The sequence below is a fragment of the Sorex araneus genome, chromosome 2 (assembly GCF_027595985.1).
Source record: "Sorex araneus isolate mSorAra2 chromosome 2, mSorAra2.pri, whole genome shotgun sequence".
NCBI classification, from domain to species: Eukaryota; Metazoa; Chordata; class Mammalia; order Eulipotyphla; family Soricidae; genus Sorex; species Sorex araneus.
Genome location: NC_073303.1, coordinates 9,535,329 through 9,545,512, shown reverse-complemented (window position 1 = coordinate 9,545,512; position 10,184 = coordinate 9,535,329). Strand labels below are relative to the sequence as shown.

Here is a 10,184-nt window from a genome sequence, read left to right as displayed (position 1 = left end):
AAGAAACAAAGTATTTGTAACAGTTAGTACATTGATAATTCATGTTAAAAGCTTCTTAATATTTGTTCTGAGCAGATGTAATTTGTGTTAGGAATAACTTCTGGTCTCTCTCTCTTAGAATTGGTTTAGAAAAATTTTCTATGGCTATAGTGTGTTCTGTTTCTGGAGGGCCAATTACATTAACAACTGCAGCTGCTAAGAAATGAAAAGTATCTAGTTGAGACACTAAATTTAGATATTTTAATTTTAATCTAATCTAAAACACTTATGATAGTACTACTGAGTTCCTCACACAAATTCATTCTCTTAAAGTGTCAGTCCCAGCAAACTCTGATGGCATATATTTCTGTCACTTAGAATAAAAATCCCATCTGCTTGATCCTTACCTCTAGATTCACTATTAAAGATTTCCAGAAAAAAAAAGACATGGCCTCGAACACAGCTAAGACCATGAGGGAGGAAGCCATATGCCCCATCTGCTTGGAGCTGGTGACTGAGCCCGTGATGATAGACTGTGGGCACATCTACTGCCATTCTTGCATGATGCGAAATATTGAGAACAAGCAAAAGCAGTCACCATCACAGGGAAACCTCCAGCAGTCACCATCACAGGAAAACTTCCACTGTCCTGTATGTAGGGCAGAGTTTCAAAGGGAGAGCATCCGGCCCAGTAAGCAACTAGAAAGCATCATTGGCACCATTAGGAAGATGGAGCAGGAACACTTGTGTGAGGAACACGGAGAGAAGCTCAGCCTGTTCTGTGAAGATGATGATCAGCTCATCTGCTGGCGCTGTGAGCGGACACCAGAGCACAGAGGGCACACCACGGTCCTTGCTGAAGATGCCTGTCAAAGCCACAAGGTGAGTACTGCCCAGAGTGCTTCACCAAGTACCCGTTCCTCTTTTGTATCCATGGACCTGAAATAGTTTAGTCTGAAACTCAGGATGATATTATAGCATCTATTGCTTTAATCTTCAGATAAGCTTTATAATGAGTGTCCATCTAATATATACAAATAGAGAGGCATGTTAACGCATGGACACAGAGTGTTGCCATAACCACTATGGACATCAATATCTATAGAACACTTAGCTTATGGCAAAATAACAGTGTTTTATGAAAAAAATTATGAAGTCCTTGATGGCACTGAAGAACTGATAATAATACCTATATATTATTATTTATATTGTATTATTTATATATATAAATATTATTATTTAGACAAGTTAATATGCTGACTTTACAGAACAAGAAGATAATTGGCTACTGTTTTCAAGATAGTTGCTGGTTAGCCTTACAGTATATTCCTATATTCGGAAATATAGGGAATTTTTTTCCTATATTTCCCAATATAGAAATATACTGTATTTTGAAAGGTACTTTAAAAGTATTTTGAAAGGTAATTTAAAAGTTTGATATTGGTACTAAATACCTTAAAATTGCTTGCATAATGACGTTTTTCTTTAGATATCACAGCTCTTCCCTGTGCCTTTCTTTCTTCTCACGAGTGTTTTCCTAGTAGCGTCCTGATATCCAGGGGTCATGCATGTGACACAAGTCCCCATGGCCTGACTTCTTACTGCTAGGACCCTGCGGTGCTTCATGCCACCAGGCCCATACCTGGACATGTTCAGAATCATATCTGCTGGCCTTCAGAGAAAATACGGTTCTGGAGTTCAAACTCAGAATCCTGATAAAACATATGCTCTGTCTCTTTGACCGTCATCAGGCTCTGGCTCTTCCACTGGAACTTGTATTTAGGGACCACACCAGGGATACTCAGGACTCACTTCTGGCTCTAGGCTCAGGGCTCATTTCCGGCTGTGCTTGGGAAAATATCGGCAGGATTCAACCAGAGATGCTGCTTACAAGACAAGCAACTTTACCCCCGTACTATCTCCCTCTCTGTCCCTTGACTCTTTCTAAAAACTGTAGTTGTACTTGACCTACCCTTTCTTATAGAAACTAATACATAAAAACGTTAAGATGTCAATAATCTGCTATTGTTTTATGGACATTATATAATTATTACATAAAATATTATTATACACTATTACATTCTTGTTCTTTGTACAGTGTACACTTGTGAGAATGCATCATTATATATCTTAGGCCATGGTTCAACTGAAGAACCTGTTTCTAAAATAGAAAAATGATATTAACCTTATCAAATCCTCAGGTTCTTCAGAAGATTGAACAAACCTGTTCATGATGGTGTTTCAACCTTACAATGTTCCAACACCAATCCCTTCCACTGGTGTACATTTCCCTCCTGCTGCCTTCCCACCCCTCGCCCACTAGCCTGCCTCTATGGCAGACACTCCTCTCTCAGAAGATCAAATTTTTCACTTCACACAAATCCCTCAGTATGAATCCTTGAAAGTTTAAAGACTATACAAGTTTCCAATATTATTTTATGTTTGAAAGTCTGTGACCTCCTCTGAGATATATAATTAAAAGTTGCCCAATTCATAAACCTTCGTGAAACAATTTTATTTCAGGAAGTCTTCCAGAAAATTTTGACATCCCTGAGGAAACTCGAAGACCAAAATAAAGAATGGCAACAGAACAGAAGAGAGCAAATGAGAAAATTTCAGGTAAGAATTTGAGTTAGTTGACTTCAAATATGTTCCCCCTATAACTTAGACATGTAGGAGGATTGGGCAAAAAAAAAAAAACAGTTCTTTAATTTCATTAATTTAGACTAAATAGATAAATGCCAAATTATTTGTTTTTATGCTCGTGTTTGGCTACAACTATGAGAATTGAGCAGCTGTTCCTTCGACCTTTCAATAGTAATTGTGGAGAAGTCCTAATATCAGTTTGGAGAAGCAGAATAAGTTGTCCCCTTACTCAGACTCATCATGATTGATTTACAAGCTTTAAACATCTCAAAGTACCAAAGTACCTTCCTGTTTGAAGCCTAGACCCTCCACTGTGAGAAATTTACCACAATACAGGGTCTGGAATGCAAAATTCTATGCTCAGAAACTAATCATGGAGAGGAAAGAATCTCTCCAGGTGGAATTCATATTCAAAAAAATCATGAGGACGAGCAGAAAACAGAGCAACACATCTGCAATTGCAGATTAAGTTCTGTTTCTATTATGATCAGACTGCTCAGGAGATAAACTCATAGCTTTATGGCAATATTGATGTAAACCAACAGTCTATATTCAAATGTCACTGGTTGGTGGGCTTTTGAGGTTGACTTTCCAAACCTCTGCCCAGATTTCTTTGTGTGAATTTTGAATTTTGTCTCATGGTGAGTATTCTTCTTCCATCAATTTAACAGTCAAGGGTAGTGGGAGGACAAAAATTCAAGGTACCATATAGAGAAACCCAAATCCTTGAGAGTTAAACTTCCTGTCTCTTATTACGGTTCTATTTAATTCTATGGGAATAAAACTATAGTAGTTTTTGGTGGCTTAGTCATCTAAAGATAAACATTCTAATGTTATTTGAATATGCTTTCTTCATTCTAGTCTGAAATACTGGACACAAAAGAATTTAGCCAGTTTGTCTTTAAGGAAATTCACCATGTCCTACGTGTGGAGGAAGATGTGTATCTACGGAAACTGGAGAAAGAAAAAGAGAAAATACTAAAGAGACTGCAGGACAGTGAAGCCCAGATAGAGAAGCAAAGCCAGGAACTGAACAAACACATGCTGGAGCTGGAGAGGAAATGTCAGGGCTCAGCCCAGGAGTTACTGCAGGTGAGACTGTGCATGTGGAGGAATGGATGAAGGCATCAGTTCCTGGGGTTTCAGAGGAAATGGTGAAGAGTATGGGAGGACTGGCCTGCTGCCTTTCTCAAAAATGTACACCTGTGGAGAAATTAAGAGATGCTTCTTAGGTGCACCTGCCTATATATGGGGGCCCTTTACTAGTCTGTAGAGTGTCTTTATGTAAAATTCAAAAGAGGCCCTTGCATATATACATGGTAGTTCTCAGAGAACAGTGGAAGAATGCTTGTTCGCATCTGTTAGCCTCAGTCTATTTCAGAGATTCCGATGTCAAACGATGTTCTCAAGATATTCCTGCTGACTGGTGGAGGATAAAATCGGTGACTAAAATGATTGATAAACTTTCCCTTGATTTGCTCCTGTATCTTACTCTGATAGATGTTATGAGGCCTGATTGTAGCTACAGTAAGGATACTGCCCCCTATGACAAAGCCCTGTGCTCCTTATTCTATTTTCATAAAGAATGGAGGTGGCACAGCAAGATTTTCCATCTCTGTGTAAACCTATTCCACCACCTTAGTGAGTCAGTCTCCAGGGCTCTACATAAAGTTGCCTGTAAGGACCTTTGTGACAAACAATGTCTCCTATGACCTCTTAAGAACAAATGAAGTCACTGAGTGCAAAACATGCAGAGTGAGCAAGCATGAGACAACTCCTGATCTTCCCCAAAACAGCTTGCTGGCAAATCTGGTGCATAAATAATAACTCCTCATGTTCCAAAAGTAAGAAAAAAATAGTTTAAGGTTGATCAGATACTGCCAGGGCTTCTCAAACTCTGTGCTTATACTGGTGCTGGTTTACAAAGGTGTAAACCAAAGGTGTATACTGGTGCTGGTTTAGAAAGGTTGAATATCGATGGTCCATCACAGTGGTTGTAACTGCTGTTCTGTGGAATGACATGCACAAAGGTATTGGACTGCAGATTTGAAAAGGTTGAAGAACACTGTGCTAGGGAATTACGATGGGAATCCTTGCCTGGGAATTCATTAATATATAGGACTGGAACCACTGCATTTACTCCTTGTTGTGTTTATAAAGAAAAGCCACCTATCAAAGTACTATGAAATACTAATATTTCCATACCCACATCTATCTTCCTTGCTCTATAGGATGTGAGAGACACTTTGGACAGGTGAGTGCTCTTTGAAGTCAGGAGGGAGGGAGAGTAGCTCTATGGAGACTAATGGAATGTCACTCTGATGAGTTTTCTGGACTCTTCTTCTCCAGGATTTCTACTATGAAGTTAAATGCACCAGAGGACGTCTCATGGCATATTCAGACTCTGCCTGATCCTGATTGCATTTTCTGTGAATTTACAAAATTGGCTGAAACTTATAATGGTATGTGACATCGAAAATTCCCCAAATAATAGAGGTGGGAGGAATACTGGGCAACACATTTTACTGCTCTTCCCTGGACAGGTTCTAGTGAGAGTTTTGGTTTTCTTGATGACTCTTCAAGCTGTTTCTCTCCAGTGCGGTAGTGATGTCCCCGGGAATATGACCTCAGTATCTGTACCACATAAAAATACAAGGTATAGGGGCTGGAGAGATAGCACAGCGGGTAGGGCGTTTGCCTTGCACGCGGCCGACCCGGGTTCAAATCCCAGCATCCCATATGGCCCCCTGAGCACCGCCAGGGGTAATTCCTGAGTGCAGAGCCAGGATTAACCCCTGTGCATCGCCAGGTGTGACCCAAAAAGCAAAAAAAAAACAAACAAGGTATTGAGAACAGGATTTGGGACATAACGATAATGTTTATTTCATTAAATTTCCTGAGTAAATCCAGGAAGACTGACTGTGCTGCCAGTAATTTTAGGGATAGGCCAGGTAGCGTAATAAATGTTTGAACCATATGGAAAAACCAAGTGCTACCTAGTAAAAAAACTTGCTGTTTGTTACTTCATTCTTTCCATAATTGCTTTATTTTCATAAAAACCCATAATTGTAACTTAAAAAAACTGAAAGCTAAGGGTTTTTTTATGATTTATTAGGCTATAAAATAAGAACTACTATGAAAAAAATTCTTTATTAATCTAATGGAACACTAGTGGTCAAAAATAATGCCGTTTCAGGCCTGAGTATATAGTCTCTGTCACTGTCACTGTCATCCCGTTGCTCATCAATTTGTTTGAGCGGGCACCAGTAATGTCTCACATTGTGAGACTTATTGTTACTGTTTTTGGCATATCAAATATGCCACGGGTAGCTTGCCAGGCTCTGCCATGGGGGCACAATACTCTCAGTAACTTGCCAGGCTCTCAGAGAGGGGCGGAGGAATCGAACACGGGTCGGCCACATGAAGCAGCCTTACCGCTATGCTAGTATATAGTATGCATACACATATATAAGTTTATATAAATAAATAAATAAATAAATATAAAGGTCAAGTGTTTGCCTTGCAACCTGGGTTTGATCCCATATGGTCCCCTGAATCCTGCCAGTAATGATCACTAAGCACAAGTTAGGATAAGCCCTGAGCACTGCTTGGATGACACACAACCCCCTCCTCCACCTTGCCAAATAAGAAGAATGCAGTAGCTCAAGATTTCAGTAATCTTATCACAGCTCAGAGGAATCCTCGACCTGGACTCTAACAAAGCTGCAATAAACGTGATCGCTGGGCTGTGGTTTATCATCTGGAAGCTAACACATTCCACTTCCAAGCTCATTGTGACTGTAGGCAGAATCCACTTCTTGAGGCACATAGGACCTAGGAGACTAGCTCTTTGCTGGTTGCAGGATGGATACCTTTTTGTATTTCCTGTAGAAAACCTCAAATGCTTGCACAGGTCTCCCAACATGGTCGATTGGTTCTTCAAAGTAAGCTCAAAAGGCAAGAGTCTCCTAGACAAATCTGATGAAATTACTAATACTGCCATGATAAAATATATTAGTAGACATGAAGCCCCGTCATTTTTACTGTGTAAGTCTAATGTAACATGATTGGTCTCTGGTCCTGAAAGTACTTATACAAATTGACAACAACAGAGGGGGGATTTAAAGTCACTATTAATAAAACAGCCTCTGAGACCAAAATTAAATTGCTCTGTGGACAGTGTTTTGTCTTTATTTATTCCTCTTAGTTTAGTTGTGAACTGGAACAGTAGCACAGTGGGTAGGGCATTTGCCTTGCAGAGCCAACCTGGGTTCGATTCCTCCATCCCTCTCAGAAAGCCCAGTAAGCTACCAAGAGTGTCTTGCCCGCACTGTTTAATATGGAGTGTCCCTTCCTCCGTCCATCTCTGAGAGCCCAGCAAACTACCGAGAGTATCCCGCTGGCACAGCAGAGCTTGGCAAGCTACCCATGGAATATTCGATATGCAACAAACAGTAACAAGTCTCACAATGGAGACGTTACTGGTGCCCACTTGAGCAACTGGATAACAGTGCTACAGTGCTATAGCTCAGGGAATCTTTGGAGAAGCCTGGGATTAAATCTAGGTCAACCACTTGCAAAAGCATCTTCTTCACAGTAATATCTCTTCAGTAGCATTATAAGTATTTATGTAATATGTATAGAAGTAACGCATTTGATTTGCTACTTCATTTATTATGCATACATATGTTTTGAGCATTTAATTTTTTTTAATTTTATTTTACTCATTGTCCGTGTCAGTGCTGTCAATTATAGGATTACATTCATACAACATTCCAACAATGCACACTCCATCAAAATGTTCATTTCCCTCAACCATTTCATGCTTTATCAAGGTACTTTCCTCAAACCCCATCTGCCCATCTCCCCACCATGGTAAGCCTGGTTATGTAATTCAGTTCACAGACCCTGTTGTTTCGGCCCATTGGTTATTCCTTTACTATGCTTCTTTATGTATCATATATGGGAGAAATTATTCTGTCTTTCTTCTTCTACCTGACTTCACTAAGTATGAACAATGCATAATTATATCTTAAAACTGAGTAGCATTCTGTTGTGTATATATATACCACTCATTTATCTGTTATCTGTTCTTAAATACTTGGCTTGTTTCCAGATGTTCACTTATGTTACTCGTGCTGCACTGAACATAGGAATGTAAATGTATTTTTTGAATAGAGTTTTTGGGCCTCTGGGGTAAATGTCCCAAAATGTAATGACTGTGTCATATAGATGCTCAATTCTTATTTTTTGTATTTATCTATTTTCTAAAAATGTTGAGCCAAGTGACCTTCCCATAAACACTGTATGAAGCTTTCTTTTCCGCGTATCCATGCCAATATTAGTTGATTACAAGTTCTTTGTGGTGTGTGCCAGACTCATTGATGTGAGATGATTTCTCATTGCTATTTTGACATGAGTTTCCCATATAGTAAGTAATGGGGAACATTTTTCATATCCCTATTGGTCACATGCATGTCTTCTTTGAGGAAGTGTCTGTTCCTCTCTTCTAGCTTTTTTTTGGTTTTCCTTTCACTGTCCCATTTTGAATGGGGTTTTCAAACATGTTTTTTTTTAACCATTAAAAATATTATAAATAATATCCCAAATGTGTTCAGTCATCTCCTGTTAAGAACTCACTGAGGAGAGTTTAATAACTGAGTTAAACAGAGAATAGATTTAAGACAATGAATAAGCAACATTGAAGCCATCAGAGCTGAGATAGTCAGCAAGTCCTCACCGTGTTCCTCCACAAATACTGGTGAACAAATCTGAAGAATAGGAGAGAGAGTGACCTGAGAGAGAAGTGCAGAATCTCACTCATAGTACTGGGTAGAAATTTCCATGGTAAAGACTCCAGCATTCTTATTGGATAAATAAAATGAAATCAGGTAGAAGAAGCGACGCTGGTTCCATAGTGGTCATTCCATAGTGGTCATGATATTTTACAATGCCAGATAATGACAGTAGTGCCCACTAGTAAGCAAGCATGTACTAGCTCTTCAATCCTTCCAAACATTCTTTGTGACCAATATGATTTCTGTTCTAATTTCTACAACAAATTTTGATAAAATAACTATAAATTCAATCAAAAACAAATTTTTCTTTTGAGCATGGAATAATTCTATTTTGAATATGCGGAGTCATAAACATGAAGTAACTGTCACTTTGTTTTTTTATTAATTTTTATTAATTTTTTTGCAGCTAAGATTACTCTAGATCCAGATACGGCTCACAATGACCTACTTGTGAATGAGGATGAAAACAAGGTGACCGGTGGATCCCCCCAGGTGAAGCATGAGACTCCTGCTAGGTTTAGAGATTTACCCTGTGTCCTGGGGTGTGAGGTCTTCAACTCAGGAAAACATTACTTTAAAGTGGATAATATAACAGGCACTGAATGGGATGTAGGAGTGTGTCTGGAAAATGTGCCAAGGGACAATGACAAGACACGGGATCCTGAGACTGGATTCTGGGCCATCAGACGCTGCCGACAGAGGGGCTATGTAGCCCTTACATCTCCCCTAACTTCACTTTGTCTGGAGGAGGAGATTAGGTGTCTAAGGGTTTTCCTGGACTATGAGGCCGGACTTGTCTCCTTTTACAACTCAGATACAAGCTCCCACATCTTCACCTTCCCACAGGCCTCTTTCTCTGGGCCTATCAGGCCTTATTTCCGTATTGGTGAAGATTCTCATTTGTGTATTGATGACCCAGATTTGTAAGAAATTTGTAAGAAAAAGGTTTTGTAAGATTTGTAAGGAAAAACACAGTATCCTTATTCTTGTATCCAGTTTATAGAAATAGGGTTTAAATTCTGTGAGGGTAGAAATTTTGGCTGCTTTCTTCACTATTTGCTATAACCTAGAATGATGTCAAGCTTTAGTAAATACCTAATAGATTTGCATTGAATGAAGGGATATAAAGACTCTAAAACAAGTACCACAGATGAGGAACCTGCTTCACAGGGAAGTTACTTAATTACAAAGACCATACACTGTCCTACTGATCTCTCATCAGTGAGTTCAGTTTTATGAAATAAATACTGGACCTAGGTAAATTACCACCAGTTATTTCTTCTTATGAAAGAAAAGCCTTTCTGTGGAACATGAAAATGATGAAACAAGGAGGGTAACGGCTGTACATGATAACCTTTTAGTGTCGGTATTGCAAACCATAATGTTCTAAAGCTCTAAAGCAGAGAGAGAGAGAGAGAGAGAGAGAGAGAGAGAGAGAGAGAGAGAGGGAAAGGAAAAGAGAAAGAGAGATGGATACAGACAAGACACAGATACAGACCCAGACAGGCAGGGAGAGAAACAGAGAAGAAAAGTAAAAGTGTCTACTGTAGAGGCAGGCTGGGTGGGGGTAGGGATGTGGCAGGAGGGAAACTGGGGACATTGGGGGTGGGAAATGTACACTGGTTGAAGGGATGGGTGTTGGAACATTGTATGACTGAAACCCAATAATCAACAACTTTAACTGTGTCTCTCAATGTGATTCAATAAAAAAAAAGAAATAAAGTGTACATGTATGCTAAGTATGAGTTGTTCCTAAATAAG

General features: G+C 39.3%; 1 protein-coding gene across 1 annotated transcript; it reads left to right on the top strand.

Moving 5' to 3' along the window:
• The first annotated feature begins 426 nt into the window (after positions 1–426).
• LOC101537692 (E3 ubiquitin-protein ligase TRIM38-like) lies at positions 427–9,969 on the top strand. Its single transcript, XM_004621768.2, has 6 exons — positions 427–861; positions 2,503–2,598; positions 3,487–3,717; positions 4,857–4,879; positions 4,975–5,087; positions 8,830–9,969. Exons 1-6 carry the CDS (start codon positions 427–429, stop codon positions 9,348–9,350), a joined length of 1,419 nt encoding a protein of 472 aa, XP_004621825.2. The 3' UTR covers positions 9,351–9,969.
• The last annotated feature ends 215 nt before the right edge of the window (positions 9,970–10,184 follow it).

What these genes read in the sequence shown, in the direction of transcription:
- LOC101537692 (XM_004621768.2), top strand. Translation starts at nt 427, where the DNA reads ATGGCCTCGAACACAGCTAAGACCATGAGGGAGGAAGCCATATGCCCC. An exon ending in GTGAGAGACACTTTGGACAG is followed by an intron (nt 4,880 to 4,974) that starts GTGAGTGCTCTT and finishes CTTCTTCTCCAG; the next exon opens with GATTTCTACTATGAAGTTAA. An exon ending in ATTGGCTGAAACTTATAATG is followed by an intron (nt 5,088 to 8,829) that starts GTATGTGACATC and finishes ATTTTTTTGCAG; the next exon opens with CTAAGATTACTCTAGATCCA.